This window comes from Taudactylus pleione, unplaced genomic scaffold (genome assembly GCF_031769625.1).
Source record: "Taudactylus pleione unplaced genomic scaffold, aTauple2 ptg000289l, whole genome shotgun sequence".
Lineage (NCBI taxonomy): Eukaryota > Metazoa > Chordata > Amphibia > Anura > Myobatrachidae > Taudactylus > Taudactylus pleione.
Genome location: NW_028284691.1, coordinates 3,713,619 through 3,735,548, shown reverse-complemented (window position 1 = coordinate 3,735,548; position 21,930 = coordinate 3,713,619). Strand labels below are relative to the sequence as shown.

Here is a 21,930-nt window from a genome sequence, read left to right as displayed (position 1 = left end):
CTAGCCCTGCTGCCTGTACACTTCTGACTATCAGCCATTTTACTATCCCTATTCTTCCTCTGCTAAAGCCCTTGCGGTGCGGTGTTGCAGGGTGTATATTGCCTCACTATACAAGTATTTGTCTGTGAGTGGAGTCACATACACTCCGTTACACTCATCATGTCTGAGAGTGAACGTGATTTTCCTCTTCAGCTAAAGTGTACCACATGTAATGTACCATTAGCGGAGGGTGATGGAAACGCTGAGGGGTTATGTAGGGCGTGTTATCTGATATCACGCCCGATTTTTGTCACTGCGCCTGTGCAGGAACCGCCCTGGGCTTGCTTTGCTAAGGCACGTACAACCTTTGTGGGCCAGCTAGCGACGTCCCCTGCGTTCCCCCAGATGGGGTTATCACAGCAGTCAGTGGTGTCGTCACCCATGCAGGTGTTCCCCAGACAGTTGATGGTACCCCAGTGTCTCCCACTTTCGCCCCCCCAGGTCTCGCAAGAGCCTGCTTGAGTTAATTCCTTGTCTACTACGGTGCAACAGCTGTCGGATGTTTTACAGGGGAAGTCACCATTGCGGCCGCATAAGCGGCCTTTAGCGTCTCAGACATCTCAGTATGATGAGGATGATTTGTCGTCTGATGACGGTGAGATTTTTTTTGACCTTTCTGATCAGGAGCCCCTCCGTACTAAAGAACAGAGTCCAAGTCTAAGGTCTATATACCTGGCCTTATATGTGCAGTCCGTGCGGCCTTGGTTATTGAGGACGACGATCCCCCCCGTGGCCAAATCCAAATACGCCTTCTTTGAGGATTTTAAGGGTGATGCCACTGTATTTCCTCTATCTGGTCAGCTAGAGGATCATTTAGAGGAGGCGTGGAAAAATCCGGGTAAACGGTACCAGCCTCAAAAACGTTTGGCTTTTGTATAAGTGGGAAGTGGGAATCTCCTCCGCAAGTGGATTCTCATGTAACACGCCTAGTGAGGAGTGCTACATTGCCCATGCCCTCCATGTCCTCCTTAAAGGATGCTACGTATCACAAGGTTGAAATATGCCTTAAGTCCATTTATTCCCTTGCTGGAGGGGCGTCCAGACCGGCTATGGTCGTGTGTTGGGTGGCCAGAGCCATGGAGCGCTGGGCTGATACTGCGGAGTAGGCGGAGTTAGTGGGCAATCTCAGAGACTCAGCCACTTATATTAATGAGGCAGCCTTAGATATCTGTCTCATCACCTCTAGACTCTCCTCGGCAGCTGTGGCCGCTCGTCGCACCCTATGGTTGCGCTCTTGGAAAGCGGACGTAGATTCTGGAATGCTTACCTTTTAATGGACAGGTCCTGCTTGGCACTGATCTGCGTGTCTGCCTTCGGCTACAGTCCCGTCAGGGTCTGGTACTTTGTACTTTGGACCTACCCTGGGCCCTGTAGAGCCGAAAGGACGGTCTTTTCCTAGACCGTCCGGGCCCAAGAAGTCTGCCAAGCCCAAGAAACAGGGTTGGAGTACAAGACGCCCCACCCCCAAGTCGGACGATAAGCCTTCGGTCTGACGGACCGACCCTCCCTTTGGGGGATCCCAGAGTGGGAGGCCGCCTTTTCGGTTCGCACAGTGTTGGCATCTGACTACTGAGGACACTTGGGTACATGAGGTGGTCTCTCGGGGGAATGCCCTCTTCTTCCGGTGCAGGCCCCCCAGCAGGTTTTTCACCACAGGCTTTCCGTCGGATCAGAACAAAGCTCTGGAACTACAGAAAGTGTTGCACTCTATGCTCCAGGCTATAGTTGTAGTGCCTGTTCTGTTCTCCCAGAGGGGCATGGGTTTCTATTCCAATCTTTTTCTGGTGCAGAAACCCAATGGACCTTACTGACTCAACCTCAAATCCCTCAACAAGTCCTTGAGGGTACCTCGGTTCAGGATGGAGACCCTGCGTTCCATTATACTGGCGATGGAGCCTGGGGATTTCATGGTGTCGTTGGACATTCAGGACGCTTACCTGCATGTCCCCATTATCTTAACGCATCAGCAATTCCTCAGGTTTGCAGTGCTCGACAAACATTTTCAGTTCCAGGCACTGCCCTTTGGTCTGGCAACAGCGCCTCGTGTCTTTACTAAAGTCATGGCGGTCATGGCAGCCCACCTGCAGATGCAGGGTTTCCGCTTGTTGCCTTATCTGGACGACCTTCTGTTGTTAGCGGGGTCTCCAACGGTCCTCCAGCTTCATCTGCAACTGACAATCTCATGGAGAATCACGGCTGGTTAATAAACTGGAACAAATCCACCCTGGTTCCTTTGCAGAGGATGCTCCATCTCGGGGCCTTGTTGGACTCTCAACAAAAGAGGATCTTTGTGACGGAGGATAATATCTCTGTGTTACAGGCAAAGGTGCGCAGTTGCCTTCAGAGCCGCCGAGTGTCTATTCACTCAGCGATGAGGTTACTGGGCTCCATGGTGTCGCTCTTCAACATGGTGGAATATGCCCAGTTTCACTCCAGACCTCTGCAGCAGTTGATCCTCTCCAGATGGAATGGATTGCATCATCGGATAAAGACGCAGACCATGGTACTTTCTCCGGAGGTTCGTCTGTCTCTGGCCTGGTGGTTGCAAACGACTCACCTGAACAGGGGACGTCCCTTTTGGGTGGCAACCTGGGTCCTTTTGATGACAGACGCCAGTCTCCGAGGCTGGGGAGCAGTCACGGGTCCACACTTGTTCCAGTGTAGGTACACCCCAGCAGAAGCTGCGCTTCCAATAAACATCTTGGAACTTCGCGCGGTATTCAGTGCTCTCCAACAAGCAAAACAATGTTCTCCACGGAAAACCCGTGCAGGTACAATCGGACAACGTCACCATGGTGGCCTACAGAAACCGCCAAGGAGGAACCCGAAGTCGGGCAGCGCTGGCAGAGGTGTCCCGCATCCTGACTTGGGCGGAGGGCAATCTCCCTGCCATCTCGGCAGTGTTCATCCCGGGAGTCCTCAGCTGGGAAGCGGACTTTCTCAGCTGTCAGGACGTGCATCCGGGAGAATGGTCTCTTCTCCAGGAGGTGTTTCAACTCCTGGTGGACAATTGGGGCCTTCCGGAGATGGACCTTATGGCCTCCCGACACAACAACAAACTGCCTGTGTACGGGTCAAGAACAAGAGACCCGGAGGCTCTTCTGGTAGACGCTCTGTAGGTCCGGTGGACCTTCCAGTTTGCGTACCTCTTCCCTCCGTTCTCCCTTCCTCGAGTGATCTGCAAATTCAAGCAAGAAGGCGGCACGCTCCTGTTGGTAGCTCCAGCGTAGCCCAGACGTCACTGGTACTCAGATCTTCAGAGTCTCTGTAGACACTCCGATGCTGTTGCCTCTACGTCCGGACCTGTTGTCACAGGGTCCTTGTCATCACCCGGACCTGAGTCGTCTGTCTTTGACGGCGTGGCTGTTGAGACAGCCCTCTTAAGGTCCAGGGGTTTTTCCAGCTCTGTAGTTAACACCATGCTAAGAGCTCGGAAGCCTACATCTGCAAGAATTTACCATCGAGTATGGCATACTTTCTTTGAGTGGTGTCGCCCTAGAGGCTAAGATCCTCCGGTGTTCCGGATATCCAGATGTTGGCTTTCCTACAGGCGGGCTTAGATCACTGTCTTCTCCTTGCTTCTCTGAAGCTGCAGGTTTCTGCCCTGTCAGTGTGGTGTCAGCTTAGGATTGCTACTCTTCCTGATGTCCGCACCTTTATGCAAGGTGTACTTCGTATTCAGCCTCCCTTTGTTCCACCAGTGGCTCCTTGGGATTTGGCTGTGGTCCTGAGGGCTCTCCAAGGACCGCCATTTGAACCACTGGGCTCAATGGATTTGAAATGGCTTACAGCTAAGACTGTATTCCTTCTGGCCATTGCTTCGGCCAGAAGGGTCTCAGAATGGGGGCTCTCTCATGTCGGCCTCCCTTTCTCATCTTTCATAGGGACAGGGCGGTGCTTCGCACTTGCCCTTGTTTCCTCCCGAAGGTGGTATCTAGTTTCCACATCAATGAGGAAATCATTGTGCCGGCCTTTAATTCACCAGACCTCACGGTTGGTGAGGCCACCTTGGATGTGGTGCGGGCTCTAAGGATTTGTGTTGACCGCACCAATTGTTTTAGGAAGTCGGACTCCTTGTTTGTTTTCTCTATGGCTTCCGAAAGAAGGGTTGGCTTGCCACTAAGCAAACTTTGGCAGGATGGATTTGCATGGCAATTTCTGAAGCTTATATTCATGAAGGCATTCCTGTTCCATCCTCTGTTAGGGCTCATTCCACTAGGGTCCTTCGTGGGCAGCTCGACGTGGAGCCTCAGCGGTTCAGCTTTGCAAGGCAGCCACATGGTCTTCTATCCATACTTTTGTGAGGTGTTATGCATTTGACACCTTTGCCTCTCAGGATGCTTCCTTCGGGCGGCTGATTCTCCTTTCAGCACAGGAACATCCCCAAGGTATCCTGTGGATACCCTATGGACCCTGATGTAGAAAATATGAGAGATGGTAAGAACTTACCCTTGTTATCTCTATTTCTACAAAGTCCATAGGGTTCCACAGGACTTCCGCCCTGTCGCACCTGTACTGCAGATGGGCTTTCATCTGGTCACCGGTTTTTCTGTCTCCTTCTGGTGATAATGTGATTCTTGTGTGTTCCAGATCTTTCTTCTCTCTCTTTCCTCTCCTCCTCCGGCCTGGGGCTTGTTACGTAACTGATTTGCCTTGGCTCGGGGGCGGTGTAGAGGAGGGAGCCCCCAGTGCATCCTGGGAGGCTAAAAACTTAACTCTGTGATGCCCGATGTCTGACATCATCGCCTATACCCCAAGGTATCCTGTGGAACCCTATGGACTTCGTAGAAATAGAGATAGCAAGGCTAAGTTCTTACCATATCTCCTAATTAACCATTAAAACCATGGAACTGATTTTATTGTAACTGCTTCTGACAAGTCCATTTTGCCTGGTCACCTCCCATAGTGACTCAAGTATTTTTCTCTCTTTATATGCTCAACCATATCCATTCACTATTAATGACTGTCCACCACCTTTAATGAGGAAACTGGCTGCTAAGAGCTCAGAAGACACTGGGGTGACCATGATAGAGTAACTGTAAATACGTGATACCTAATAGGTGAAATATTTTCTGATTTATGTCTCCATAGTAGCATCCTATGGGGATTATGGTCTCAATGGATGGTCTCTGAATTATGTAATTATGTCTAATAGTATGTCTAATATTATGTAATTATGTCTAATAGTTCATTGCTCTTCCAATGTCAACTTCACCGAATCTCTGTACTATTCTGTCATCTGGATGTGATATATATTTACTGTTGATGTAATGTAGTGCTTTCAGAATTTTATTTTATTTTTTATAAAAAAATAAAAAGAAGATAATACATATACCACTGCCCAAACATTAAACATCGTCCTCTACCTACCAATGTTCGATTCCCATCCCTAGTGTGTAAGTCCCCACAAGTATTTCTGCCAAGGGCCTCATTTTGTCTAGAACTGACCACAATAAGAGCCTGCATCTGAGTCGGACACAGCTCTGTATAAAGCCGCAAATAGTGGTATTGGCCGAATCTCTTCTTCAGGGAAATGTATGTTTTTCCTTCATCCATCTGGAGACACTTCTTGTCCATTTATCAATGCATCATTCTTTACCATAGACAGGACAGTCTCTCAGATGGTAGCTTCAGTCAGAGAACTTGAAAAGAGGCAGGAGTTCCTCATCCAGGATTTGTTGGTTAGCACAACTGATGCCAGAGATGGGAGGCTGTTAGACTTAACCATCATTTCAGTTACTTGGGTCCAGAAGACTTAAAGCCACACAACACTAGAAATGCCCAGTCTTGCTGATTTTGGAAGCTATGCAGTGTTGGGCCTGCAGGGGCTGGAGTAACCTGCATATGGAACATTGTGGTGCAGCTGCAAAAGTCACATCTTACTATATATACACCATACAGGCAGCAACATGGGGGAGAGCTGAGCGTCTAGGCACCAGGTGTGGGTGCAGTATCAGACCCCCACACATCTACTGTCACACTGAGCCTGTCACAGATACAGTGTGCTGCAACATCTCTATCCCCCAGTCAGTCAGGTAATTGTGCAGCACATGGTGCCAGTTATCCCTTTTAAGCATCGCAATTACCAACATATAACACAGAGAGAACTGCAGTCCGTGCAATTATAATTTGGAGAACATCACAATGACAGCCATATAATACAGCGAGCATCACGATGACAGCCATATAATACAAACATTGTAGTGACCACCATATAATGCAGAGAGCATTGCTGGACCACCATATAATGCAGAGAGCATTGCAGGGACCACCGTATAATATAGAGAGCATTGCTGGACCACCATATAATGCAGAGAGCATTGCAGGGACCACCGTATAATATAGAGAGCATTGCAGGGACCACCAAATAATTCAGAGTCGCAATGACCCCCATATAATAGAGAGAATTACATGACCATCATATAATGCAGAGAGCACCTCAGTGACCCCCACACAAAGCAGAGAGCATCGCAGTGACCCCCATATAATACATAGAGCATCGCAGTGACCATCAAATAATACAGAGAGAGTCGCAGTGACTACCATGTAATAGAGAGAGCATGATAATGACCACCAAATAATGAAGAGTCACAGTGCAAGCCAGATACTTCAGAAACCATCACTGACCCACATATAGCAGATATGAAACACACACACACACACTTTTTGCCGGCACAGACCATATTAAAATACCCCCACCCCAAGAAAAAACAAATAACCCCTCCCTATTGCATAAGTATACTCCCATCCCCCACATAACATTAAAACATTTTTACACCACCACTGGCAATTACCTGTCCAGAGGCAGGATCTGTCTGGTACCTTCCTGCTGAACTCCAGGGCACAGGAACAGCATAGATTGACAGGAGAGACTGGAAAAAGTGCTGAGACTCAGGCAAGGGGATGAGGTCTTGGGCAGAGACTGGAGGGAGTTGATTAGACTAGACAGTGAAGGTGAGGGGACGAGGTCTTGGCAAGTAACAGGAGGGAGAAGATTAGAATCGTCAGACAGGAAGAGGATGGGGGTGAGAACTCAAGTAAGGGGGTGGGCAGACAGGGTAGAGGAGGGTATGGGGACTTGCCTAGGGACAGCAGTGAGTAGATTCAGTAGAAGAATAGAGTCAGGGTAGCGAAAGACAGGGTAGAGGATAGGGTGCGGAGACTCTGGGTCTTAGTCATGGAGGGGAGGGATCACTTGGGCATCCGCAGAACAGGACTTCAGAGTAAGACTAGAGAAGATACCAGTGGGTTCTGCCTGTGATTGGCACCTCTCTCAAATTTCCTCTTGCAGCCTGTCCCTGGCTGCAGTGTACTCAGCTATCTTCTAATGGTGGCAGCGCTCACAGCTAGCTCCTATTGGCTGCAGCACACACAGCCAGATCCTGTAGGCAGGAGGACCCACTCATTTTGTAAAGCTGGGTCCCTTGTCGCCTATAACGCATAAAAGATGCGCTATATCGCGTAAGTGTGATCCTGAAACAGCTTTGGGATATATGTGTGTGTTACCACCCTTTGAACCTTGGTGGACCTGAAGTGGGTAACTTTGAAGTTTATTTTTCTTATAGCAAGAGCGTCAGAATTAGAAGCTTATCTTGGAGATCTCCATTCTCGGGTCACATGGATAGAGTTATATAGACTACATTCTTTCTATCTAAATTAGTTTTGTCTTTTCTTATTAATCAGGTAACTGTATTACCAACTTTTTGCTAAATTAGCAAAACATTGGATCAGTGTCAGAGTCCCTGTTATACATTGCATCATAAGTACGTATCTGGAGATGTCAACCAGTAAATTAAAACCGATAGTTTACTTATTTATGACACTAGGAAACAAAGTTGGCCAGCTTCCGGGCGGATTGCAGCCAGAGGGATTAGGGCTACAGTTCAGCAGACATAAGAGTGAACTGAACAATCTGTACCAGATAGGATCTCCGCTCATTTTATTCGCTCGGATGATACTTTGTGGGTGGCACAGCATAGAGCTTCCACAGAATAGTTATGTAGACCAGTTACATGGGCCTCGGTTGATACATTCACCAGGTTTATAGATTCATGATTTTGCTTCCATGGATAAACAGAAGAAAATACCCTAGCGCTTGAATACAACACTGAAACCTATGTCAAGGACAGACCTGCAGCGGTGTGATAAAGGGGAATAATTGCAACCCCACAAACACTAGACAAATACAAAAGGTGAATAACTAGCACATGTATACTTAATAATAATGGTTGTACTGGTTTGGAATCAGAATTGACGATTCCTGCATTGAAAAGTTCCAAATGAGCATATGAAGGATGTTTTGACACACTTGGCTAGTTAATCCATAGTTGTGAAATTAAGTAACGCTTGTCTGCATACAATGTATCAATTAAAATATCCACAGTGATAGAAAATGTGGAACTTGTGTAGCAATAAATGGCTTTGAGTGCTTGAAGTGTTAACCCCGTCGGGCACACAATGCTGAAATAATAAAAGTACTGGCCAGTTCCAAAGGTCTCAATCAATCGCAAGGAAAGAAATAATAAGTGTCTGACCGGCTAAGCAGTGTATAGCTGACCAGGTCAGAATAACTCAGAGACGCGTTGTCTCAAAGATCTGGTGCAGTGGCTCTCCGTCCGGCTACACAGTCTGGATACCTGCCGGAAACCAGGGCCAAAAGAACGCTGAGAGGAGATCCAAGTAAATGATTGAGCGCGGCCGCGGCTTGTGGATTCTTCTCGCGCCGGGATCAAACACTGCGCATATCAGGTTCAGGAATGTCATTCATGCCTTCAATATCAAAGGTGGACAAATAGTGTTCTCTTTTGGTTTTTAAGTCATTAAACCAAGAGAAATCCATTATATTCAGTTGCAGGTGTGCTTCCATGGATACTTCCTATGGATGGAAAGTCTTGGGTTCAGCCAAGGCTGGACATACCCCCTAGGGGCAGCTTTTGTACATACGCATGGTCAATAAGTGTCCCCCAGATGGATGAAGGAGAAAACAAGATTTTTGGTACTTGCTGTTAAATCTCTTTCTCCAAGTCCATCTGGGGGGACACTACGATCCCTCCCTTATTGGGTTGTTAATGTGAGAAGGATGCTAATCTATCCTTATTCTTCAACCTATCCTTAAACATTTTTACATTCTAACTATTTGTAGGGGAGGAGCTTTTATACACTAATAAGGTAACCCATTAAGTGCTAGCTCTTCAACCTTCACTACGCCCCAAGTTCAAGAAGTGTCCCCCACATGGACTCAGAGAAAGAGATTTAATGGTAAGTACCATAAATATCTATCTTCTGGGTGGCAATGTTGTATTTGTATACAAGAGATCCGTTTCATAGTAGTTTTGTGGGTACGTGTAGGTACACTTTTGTGCTATTCTGAGGTGTGTGAACAGTGAAGGGAAGCCTGCTTCTGACAGATCCCTTACACCCAGCATCGTGCAGGTGTAAGTGTCAATATTTATGATGGCTGTTACTGTGGACAAAAAAACAGTGGGGAGCTGCTCTGACAACATGAAACTGTACATAAGGTAGTAAATCTGGCTTCCATGGCTTTCAATTACAGCCACTTTGCCTCCTACTCAGAATCCGGCCCCATTCTAGTAACCGTTGCAGGTGATTCTGCTGGGAGATGTTGGAGTTCTCTATATACAACATCAAGAGCAGGTCAGCAGTGTACATACCTTCCTAGATACCATCACTTGCTCAACCAAAGACTCTTCTCAAAGAACATAGAAAGGATGATGAATGCCCCAGTGTAACAATCTTACACCATAAAAACTAGGAAGAAAAAATGACACCCTCCTAATTTTGCCAATTTTATTATGCTATAAAAAAGTGGTGTAGAACCCTTGCAGTGACTTTAACTCCATTTAACTGCACATTATAAATCATTGTGATGTGTATGTTGGGTGTAATTCACCGTTCTTATTCTTCATGCCTTTACAACTGCACATAACTACTTCTCTTGCATAGTGTGCTGATAGTAATCCAATAACTGTATGAATGAGTACCTCACTTCCCTGTATGGAATAATAAGGATATGTTTTGATTTTTGTATGTATGTGAGAATTGAGGCTCATAGGAGTATGCATCTTGCTAAAGCCATTTGCCATCTAAAATACAACAACACATATTTTTGTGCTTTGTGAAAAGTGTGTAAGTGAACTCTGCCTTATGGTTGCTAGATGGGCCACTTGGTTGTGCCTGTTCCTGAGGCAGGATATTGGGTGCCCTCCACTGGTACCTGTTGTGTTGAGCACTCGCAGACACTAATAGATGACTGTGTTTTTATTGTGACCACAACCATACTTACACCCATCAGCCTTAACATTAAAATCACCTTCCTAATATTGTGTAGATCCCCCTTGTGTCGCCAAACAGTTCTAACCTGTAGACACATGGACTCCACAAGTCCTCTAAAGGTGTCCTGTGGTATCTGGCACCAAGACGTCAGCAGCAGATCCTTTAAGACCTGTAAGCTGCGAGGTTGGGCCTACATGGCTCGGGTTTGTTTTTCCAGCACATACCACAGATGCTCAATTGAATTGACATCTGGAGAATTTGGAGACCAAGTCAACACCTTGAACTCTTTGTCATGTTCTTCAAACCATTCCTGAACAATTTTTGCAGTGTGGCTGGACGCATTAACATGCTGAAACTGCCATCAGGGAATACTGTTGCCATGAAGGGATGTACTTGGTCTGCAACAGTGTTTAGGTAGGAGGTACATGTCTAAGTAACATCCACTTGCATGCCAGTACCCAATTCTTCTTGGCACATCATTGCCCAGAGCATCACACTGTCTCCACCGTTTTGCCTTTTCCCATTGGGCATCCTGGCGTTATCTCTTACCTTGGTAAATGACACACACTTGATTAATCAGACCAGGCCATCTTCTTCCGTTGCTTCACTGTCCAGTTCAGACGCTTGGCGGTGGACAGGGGTCAGCATAGGCACTCTCACTGGTCTGCAGTTACACAGCCACATATGCAGCAAGCTGCAATGCACTGTGTGTTCTGTCCTCTTTCTATCAAACAGAGAAACACACATACTGTAGGTATGACAAGTGCTTCTAAAGTGGAGCACATATGACATCACAGCATATTACTTACATTTTATTAAGTTATTTTTTTGACTTACAGTACACTTATAACAGACAAACATAGAGAACCCACTAGGACTTGGTTTGTCCTTTCTTATCACACTGAGTAACATGAATTAATCCAGATACTGACAGTAGTCTCAGTATAATCTTGGGCTAGTTGTCCTTTTGGTAAAATCAACAATATTCTCTAAATGCCAGATACATCTGACAGTATGAGATATGTGACGGTAATATGAATATATTGAAAGTCAAAGACCACTCTGATTAAAAGAAAAGACACCCCACAAACTGACAATATATATCAAAGTTAGCAAATAGTCTGTCTCTCAGGGCCAATGATTAAGCAATAAATATAAAAATTAATGATACTGGATGTTAAATGAACACAAACAAAATCCAAATATTTACATTTAGAGTCTATAAGGTTTAGGTTCATAAGAACGTTAATCAGCAGTGTGGGGTCATCAATAAATTTGCAGGTAAACCACATACAGTAAGACCATATGTTGCAAATAGAGCATGTATTCAGTATATAGAAAAATACTTCTATTGACAAAGCCACTCTCTGGTGAAAAGTGCGTCTTGACCACGGAGCCCCCGCTGGGTTCCACTGACAGCACCCCCCCCCCTACCACTATAGCAGACTCAACATCAGGTACCTTTTTCTTTTCAGGTACTCGCTGGGTGTTATCACCTCACTAATTTTGGGCCACCCACTGCGCTGTCTCAGACAACAGTGGGGTGAGAGTGACCTATACACACCAGCTCTCTCCCTGTATCTTTCTTCTTTTGGGATTGGAGCTTCCTGAACTGCTCACCTCATATTCTCTGAGATTATATCTCACATATAGGGCAGCAGCATTCAGGATTCCTCCTTCTTATGATTTTCTGTTTATTTCTTATACATATGGCACTCTCATTTACTGGGCACTGCACCAGGGAGCCTGTGCTGATTTCACCAGACTCCCAGTGAGGTAGACCGGATAAACTTCAGATGCCAATATCTGTCTTCATATTGCCAGTGTATGGGAGGCAGGTCCGCTCATACCCCATTAACTACACCTGTATATGGGATACAGCAGCCACTTGCACCATACTATACTGAACAGTATATTTTTTCACTATCCCTTTTGGTACTTGCCTGATATTAATTACTGTGGTATTTAATTACTTTACCACGCCTTCAATCCAGACTAGTGAAACTACATTGATCCACGATTTGGCTCCTACATAATATATTGCACCTACAGTAGGGCTGTATTCAATTAGATTCACCTTGGCAAAAAAGTTCCGCCTACCTGACTTTTCGCCACCTTCGCCTGTATTGGAGGCGAAAACGTTTCCGATTTACTCTGTATTGGAGGCGAAAAATGGGACCAGTGAATGTGAACCAGGCGAAAAGTGCAGGGGAATCACTCTGTACCCCAGAAAAAGATGGGCTGACTTCGGAAATCATTATGGTACTTTAGTATTAGCCCTAATTGAACTAGTTAGGGTACTTAAGTGGGGGTAGATGCTTGCTATTAGCGTCTAGGTAAAAGTGTTTAAGAATGGCATAATGCTGTATTTTTTTGTAGAAAATAAGTAGTCCCATCAAATTTGGGGTGCTTGAAAATGGATACTAGCATATTTGTATGTCTCTAAAGTGAAGTTTTAGCAAAAATGAAATTCCTCCGTCATACAAGCACCTGCAATCCCAAAAACACTTGGCCCCTTCTTAGAGCATCCCCAGAATGTTATTTTGCTAGTTTTTTAAGTTGTCACCCCACTTTTTTCATTTTTCGCCCCAAATTTCTAAGGCGTTTTTTGGGGGGGTTCCGGGATTTCCCTCCCCTTTTTTGGGGTAAATTGTCCTTTGTTGGGGTGTACCAAGGGTTTGGGTGGTTTCCCAACATCTGCACCCCAAAATATAGATTTTGCACTTTTTTGCTACCATTCTGTGGGAAAAAAGTTTTGCCTATTTCAGTGCATTGACTTTTCGCTTAGGCAAAAACGGACTGGAAATGAATACGGAGATAAATTTTCAGGCAAAATTATCTCCAAAAAACGGGCGAAAATGGCTTTTCGCTCTGAATTGAATACCGCCCCTAGTCTGAAAGAATATTTACTTTACAGATGCATAAAATAGATATTGTATTGAGATGATTGATATGAGAAAAAAATGCTGTCCTAAATTGTGCTCTGAATATTAATTTGTTTGTTTGTTTTTTTCCTCCTCAGAAGATTATAGATTATGAACTGTTAATCATCTGATATGAATTCATATGTGGTTGGATTGTGCTCGTTTTACAGATATTGGATTATTTTTCCATTGTATAAAATATATATACAAACTTAAAACTTCACCTTGGCTACAGCTGCATCAGAACCAATTAGGGGTGGTTTGTATTGTGGTATTGGTACCTTGGATTATTAAATCTATTTACATAAATCTTGACCACTCTCTGATGTGCTGTTTGATATGATACAAGTGTTCGTTTTTTTTAATATAATGTTGTGCAATTATTGTATGTATATTATTATGTATGTTTATAATTTTAAGTTTTTCGTTTCCTATGATTATTTTATGACAAAACATTAAGAGTTAAGTTTTACTATCCAAGGTAGATTCTTGTGCCCCAAAAAAAGAGAGCACATTATTTCCCTTTTTCTATATGCTGTTCTTACTCTAATGGGTGCACCTCCATAAGGATAATATATCCCTGATGCTACTATCTGCATTTGCATTTTTATTAATTTGGAGTAATTCTACCTTCATCTTAATTTATTTGGCACCAGTGCTCAGAGTCTCCCCTATTCCCTTCCCTAATATTACAAACATGTATTCAGTATATCCCAGATCTAAGCATAGCATATTACATCATGTAAATCATAAAATAATCACAAGAAACTAGATGTTGCAGGTAGAGAATGTTCTCCGTATATTCCAAGTTTAAGCATACAGTAACAAGAATATCCTGTAATGATGGTCTATATCTATATAGAAACATCTGGTTTCCAGTGATTCTATTATGATCTGTATTTCACAATCATTGGCCCTGAGAGACAGATTTACTTATATTGTAATATATAAAGTATTGTTCATTTGTGAGTAGGTGTCTTTTTCTTTTAATCTAAGCGTCCTTTGACTTTCTGTATATTATTTCCTTCACATATTTCACTGTCTTTCACATATCTCATATTGTCAGATTGCTCTGGCATTTAGAGAATCTTGTTGATTTTACCAATAGGACAACTAGCCCAGGGTTATACTGAGATTACCGTCAATATCTGGATTAATTGCTCTTACTTGGTGTGATAACCCACTAGGACTTTGTCCTGTCTTCTCTGTTTGTCTGCCAAAAGTGTACTGTAGGTCAAAAAAATTACTTAATAAAATGTAATGTCATATACCTTGTAATATGCTGTGATGTTGTGTGTGCCGCGCTATAGAAGCACTTGTCACACCTACGTGTGTTTTTGTGTATGTATCTGTTTGGCTTCTGGGAGCACATGCCTGTTTATATGCTCTCTGGTATCTTTATAAGGTGGTAGGCATAATACCCTTTACCAGTGCTAGGACCCCCCTCTACATACACCTTTCTATCATAGCCACTGTTTCATCAATTTGTGCAACAGTAGCTCTTCTGTGGGATAGGACCAGATGGGCTAGCCTTCGCTCCCCACACGCATCAATGAGCCTTTGACGCCCATGATCCTGTTGCCAGTTCACCGATTGTCCTCCCTTGGACCACTTTTGGTAGGTACTAAATACTGCATACTGGGAACACCCCTCAAAATCTGCTGTTTTGGAGATGCTCTGACCCAGTTATTCCAATTTGGCTCATGTCAAAGTTGCTCATATTCATACGCTTTTCCATTGTTCCTGCTTTCAACACATCGACTTCAAGAACTGAGTGTTCACCGCATAATACATCCAAACCCTTGACAGGTGCCATTGTAATGAGATAATCAATATTATTCACTTTACGTGTCAATATATCTTCTTTAGGAAGTTAACCTGTAAAATTACAGCACACATTATTCTGGTGTATGATGACAAGGTTAAACTAACTGTTCCATGCAGGAGGACTCGGATTATCAAACACTATGTATGCCCGGCTGGGAGAGATCACATCCCTGGATGGTGCAATTGCTGTAACTTTAGCTGCTCACCAAGCCATAGGACTTAAGGTACAAGGTTATGTAACACCTCTTTACTGTGTTAATGTCAAGTATGCATATGCACAGTGTTTCCTGATTTAGCAGTAAAAGGTACAGGATTATGTGTCTGTCTGTATGTATGTACATCTATGTATTTTGCAAATCTTGAATTGGTAATTGTGGTGTCATCCACAAAACAGTAGCAGTATAGAAGACCAGAAATGGCTGCACTGATCAGCACTGTATCCTGATGACGGGTTGAAATAAACCCGAAACGTTGATGTGTATCTATTTATGTGTATATATATATATATAATGTGTTGAGTCTCCCATATCCAAATATTCCGAAATACAGAATGTTCCGAAATACGGAATATTTTCAGCATGACTGAGATAATGAAACCTTTGATTTTTGATGGTTTAATGTACATAAACTTTGTCTAAGGCACAAATTATTAAAAAGATTGTATAAAATAACCTTCAGGCTGTGTGTATAAGGTGTATATGAAAAATAAATGAATTTCATGTATGTACACAAACTTTTTTTGATGCACAAAATTATAAAAAATATTGTCTAAAATGACCTGCAGGCTGTGTGTATAAGGTGTATATAACACATAAATGCATTCTGTGTGTATATTTGGGTCCCATTTCCAAGACATTTCATTATAATATGCAATCATTCCAAAATACGGAATATTCCGATATCCAAAATATCCCTGGTCCCAAGCATTTTGGATATGGAAGACTCAACCTGTGTGTATATATATATATATATATATATATATATATAATGAAAAAGGGCGCTAAAAATTCTAATGTAATAGTCTTATATATAAAAATTTAATGATCTTTAATAACAAAACCATATAACAGTTAATTTGCATATATAAAACTCCAAGACAATCAATCAGTTCTGGATCTAAATAAATGAGATTCCTTTCCTGCAGAGGGACCAGGCAATTCCAGAATTTTTTTGTATTATGGGGTAGTGACACACTGCTCCTCCAAATATTTAATTGTCCTCTTGACTTATACTGCAATAAACCCTCACACCAGAAAGTCACCCAAAACACGGCCCAAAGGTCTCCGTTAGTAAATATTAAAAATATTTATTGCACATAAGAACAAATGTAAAATAATTTGACAATTCAGCTTACATTAATTGTGCTCCACAAAGATTGATACAGTGTAATCACAATCACAGGATATCCACATCTATGATTTTTAGTGAGGTGGATTGAAGGACTCCAATTAACACAACCCAACGCGTTTCGTCCTTATAAGGACCTCCTCAGGGTTTTTTTTTAACCAAGATTGATATATTTACCACAAGGTATAGCATGTATCCTATTGGATTACTGGATCAGTTCTCAAACTTCCACGTTATAATGTGAAAAAATTCCAGCCTGCGACCAGATTAATTGACCAAGCACTTTTGACTGCAGCTCTAAACAAACCGTGTCAGTCTCCGAGAGCAGACGAAACGCGTTGAGTTGTGTTAATTGGAGACTTTAAATCCACCTCACTGAAGAGCATAGATGTGGATATCCTGTGATTGTGATTACACTGTATCAGTCTTTGTGGAATACAATTAATGTAAGCTGAATTGTCAAATTCTTTTAAAATTGTTCTTATGTGGAATAAATATTTTTATATTTTCTAACGGAGGCCTTTGGGCCGTGTTTTGGGTGACTTTCTGGTGTGAGGGTTTATTGCAGTATAAGTCAAGTGGACAATTACATATTTGGAGGAGCAGTGTGTCACTACCCCATCATACAAAGAATTTCTGGAATTACCTGGTCGATCTGCAGGAAAGGAATCTCATTGACTTCGATCCAGAACTAATTGATTTTCTTGGAGTTTTATACACAAATTAACTGTTACTTGGTTTTGTTATTAAAGATCATTCAATTTTTATAAATAAGACTACTACATTACAATTTTTATCGCCCTTTTTCATTACTTTTTTTGTCATTCAATAGACCCATCTAACGGGGTCAGGAAAGGTGCAGCTAATACCTAAAGTGTGGTTATTTCTACAAATTGTTATAAGTCACACATTTAAGCGCAAGTTATGGGTATTTTTGTCATATATAATCACACACAGCACTTTATCATTTTGTAGCATTTTAGGTGGGTACACATTAGATCAGTGTTGGCTAACCTTGACACTCCAGCTGTTGTGGAACTATATATCCCAGCATGCCCTTCCACAGTTTTAGCATGCCCTAATAGCAAAACTGTAGCAGTGCATGCTGGGCTATGTAGTTCCATAGCAGCTGGAGTGTCAAGGTTAGCCAGCACTGCATTAGATGATATGTCGCCCAAACTGGCAGATTGGGCTGACCTATATCGTCCACATCGGCAAATGTGTACCCACTATGTTGGACCCTATGCGCTCCCGTGGGGTCGTTCATCACATTGACAGATTAAGCTGCATGCATGCTCTGTCAATTTGATGAACAACCCCATGCTACTAGATGTGACAGGTGAACGACCTATATCGTGCGGTCGTGCACCAGATCGTGTGGTGTGTACAAACCACACGATATGACGTCCGTCGCTTATGCCAGTAAATCCCGATAGGTCTTTGATGTATGATGACAGCAGGAGTTTGTGATAGACTCCTGTGTGGCACAATAGTGTTCAGATGCCTGGAAGCTGCTCTCTATTAAAGAACATGAGAGGCTGAATATAAGAATAATATTATCCTGTCTCATACACAGATAGGGGACCAAAAAACACTAAATCAATTGCATGTGTTTCTCCTATCTATTCCTTTACAAGTGATGAAAACTATATAGAGCATATGTGAATAAGAACACCTGGTATAGATTAACATATCTGTCCCAGAATGCCCCTCTACTAATGCTGTAAGATATACATCTCATTGGAGAGGAGAAGGTGTAATGTTAAACTATTATTTCACATCATACTCTAACCCTAATTAATGTTGACTAATATGTGAGAATATTGATTACATTTATACATAAGATATATATACTCACTGTTAGGGTAACAGCATTTATTGAGGATCGCTTGACAACTAATTAATAGACACTATGTGTATAATAATAAATAGGCTCATAGTACAACAGTTTGCAGAGTCCACACTTACTGTAGGACTCTAAACATAGATTCCTGTTATGATTTAGGATCTAGAGCTCAATACAGTGAGAAATCACAGTCCAATATGACAATTGTCTTCATTTAACTGTCACCTCTAAACACGAATGAATACTGGCTTATCTATCAAGTAGCGATAGATTTTCAGTATATGTAACCTGTCAGTAAGAAGCACCTTAAATACATGTTTTGACTTGTTATATCAGGTGTGACTGATTAGCTTTTGTGAGATACAGACAGTAAATATAGAGCAATAACAATGCCACATTAACTAACTCAGATATGACATTAGGTGGAATAGCAGGGATGCTGCAATGATTTTAATCACATATTTCATACTTTATCACACCTTTCAGATTTGTTTTACTTATTTTCGCTGTTCTTTTGTTATTATTTATATTGAATTAATAATAAAAAATTATATTTTAATATTAGAATTTTTCAATGCACCACTGTTGGACATTTCACTTTTTTTCTTGCTCCTTTTGGTACTATTGAATTTCTGCCAAACAAACTTCAAAAAACAATGAACTTATGATTATTAAGGCTGACGCCTTAATGGACGTGTTCCTTGCATAATACAGATATGGTATGCCATTACACCCTGTGGTTAACTGCAGATTCAGCACTCTCACAGAGTCAGATTGCTGTCACTCACAAAATGGTGGAGCTGCTAATTCACAGAATTGTGTGCTTATTGGAATACACACATGCAGGGTATGCAGCTGAGGTCAAAGCAGAAAATAGAGCTGTGCAGATGGGATAAGAGTATGGTGGATGGGAGGGAGAAGACCGAGCAGTGTGGATGGGGCAGACAGAAAGGCGTAGAGAGGGGAAGATTAAGCAGTACAGATGGGGGCGAGCCACAGTGATGCAGATTGGTGGAGAACAGTGGTGCACATGGGGGGGAAACAGAGTGGGACGGTTTGGGGGAACAGAGCGACATTAATGAGGGTACAGAGTGGCATGGATGTGGGAATACATAGCAACGCAGATGGGTAAAGACAGATTGGTGTGGATGATCAATACAGACTAGCACAATGTGAGAACATACAACAGTAGGGATTCGGGAAGACAGATTGGTGCGGATGGGTGGGAAGACAGAGTGGTATGGGTGGGAGGGAAAAGACAGAGTGGCACGATTGGGGGATCAGAGTGGTGCAGACGGAGGAAGCAAGAGTGTCAGAGTTGAGGGGAAGACAGAGTGATGTGGCTGGGGGCAAGGCAGTGGTGCAGATGGAAGGAAACACAATGGCACAGATGCTGGAACACAGGGTGGTGCACATGGGGAAAGACATTGGTGTGGATGAGGGAATGCAGACTAGCACAGCTGGTAGAACACACAGCTGTAGGGATTGGGGAAGTTATAGCAGCATGGAGGTGAAGTTAGTGTACATGTATAGACAGAGTATGATAGTTTTAGAAATTAGGGAGCTGAATGTGAATAATGAATGAGATGGATGTATTAAGTGAGAAGGATGTTGGAACCCAGTGGGATTATTGTGGTGACTGAATGGGAAGATTGTGGGTACTGAATGAGACGTGTGTGCCACATAACTGCTCATACCTCATTTGCATAGTCTGCATGTGTGTATTCCAATGAGAGAAAGAAAAGCTGGAGCGCTAATCACTCAGGTGTTGTCTAGTATAGAGACTTGCTGCTGACACCAGAGGGATACCTGCAAATCACCCTCAAAAAGGAACAAAAAATACAAATAAGATGTCTGCGCTAATCACTATATAAAAAACCTAGGCTGTGAAAATTATAAATATATTATTATTTTACTGAACATATGAAAAAATGAACTGCAGTTCAACTCTAAAAACATATATAAACATTACACATTGAATGAAAAAAGAAATAAAATATTACATTAATAATCTAAACACATACTGTTTCTAATATATCATAGGACAAAAGATAGATATTTCAAACTCTATGTAGAGCCTTGATGGTAATCAGCATATGTTGCTAATGGCAACCAGAATGATATCAATCTGTAAAGTAGGTATAGTCACTCTGTTGAAACCTGATCTAGGTGTTCTCTGGATTGCTTTTCCAACTCTTGATCAACTACACTGCTGTATTCCATCTGTGGAACCATTGTTTGGTGATTTGCACTACCTGCATATTAATTACCCACCAGTGTTGCTGAGCCTGTTTGTGCGGACCACCATTTCTGCTATCTGTTGCCTCCTCACAGAGGCAGACTGTCCAGCCTTCACCCCTTGCGGCCTGATTGGGAGTCGCTGAGGCGCGAACAGCTCACCATCCTGCACGACTTCCCTGCTTGTGAGTCATTGGAGCTACGCACAGTCCCACAGTTAGCTGCCGGAGCGGCGCTGGTCACAGGGACCAACATCACACCTACTTGTTTCTATTTGTCTGGGAGTCGCAGGAGCAGTTGGTCCCTAAGGAGTCTTTGGAGCTTTGAGTCCACTGGGACAGGTTAGACTGCGGGTTTTGGTCTGGAGACCCCCCGCTATTATATTCACCATAACAAGATTTTGTTAGCTCCACGGCTCCTTAATTTAGGGAGTCACTATACTCTATATCAGGTTTCAACAGAGTGACTATACCTACTTTACAGATTGATATCATTCTGGTTGCCCCTAACAACATATGCTGATTACCATCAAGGCTCTACATAGAGTTTAAAACATCTTTTTTCCTATGAAATATTGGAAACAGTATGTGTTTTTAGATTATTAATGTGATGTTTTATTTATTTTTTCATTCAATGTGCAATATTTATATATGTTTTTAGAGTTGAACTGCAGTACATTTTTTCATATGTTCAGTAAATAATATATTTCTAATTTTCACAGCCTATGTTTTTTATATAGTGATTAGCGCAGACACCTTTATTTGTATTTTTGTGTATTCCAATGAGCACACAATTCAGTAAATTAGCAGCTTCATCATTTTGTGAGTGACAGCAATCTGGGGGGAGATGTACTAAGTTCTGAAAAGTGATAAACGACCAGCCACTCAGCTCCCAACTGTCATGTTACAGGCGTTTGAAAAATGACAGTTAGGAGCTGATTGACTGTTGGTTTATCACTCTCCCGTTTATCACCTTCAGAGCTGAGTACATCTGGCCCTCTGTGAGAGTGCTGAATCTGCAGTTAAGCACATGGTGTCATGGCATACCATATCTGTATTACGCAAGGAACACGTCCATTAAGGCGTCATTGCTTTTTGAAGTTTGTTTGGCAGAAATTCAATAGGTTTTGTGAAATTATAGATCATGTCTAAGAAGCCTTAATGGGACATGTGAAACCGTAAGGTTTTTAGTCTATGGATTATTTCTATGTATTTTTTTTTTTTTTCTTCTTCAGGGTCCATAGGGCTCCACAGGTAGACAATGGGGTGTAGGTGGTAGATCGGAAGACCGGACACCAAACAGTTAAGTTTTTGCAATCCCAGAATGCTCCGGTCCTTCCCCCTATACCCCGCCCCTGAGCCTGAGGCAATCAGTTTTCTTGGTGTCTGGCAGAAGACTGATCACTATTAGAACAGG

General features: G+C 42.8%; 1 protein-coding gene across 1 annotated transcript in view; it reads left to right on the top strand.

The window, feature by feature from the left end:
- ACAD9 (acyl-CoA dehydrogenase family member 9) overlaps nt 1-21,930 on the top strand; it is an 81,003-nt gene that overhangs the window by 22,203 nt on the left and 36,870 nt on the right. The window contains exon 4 of the mRNA XM_088482488.1: nt 15,201-15,307. Within this exon, the coding sequence (XP_088338614.1) occupies nt 15,201-15,307 (107 nt within the window). The remainder of the gene's footprint in view (nt 1-15,200; nt 15,308-21,930) is intronic.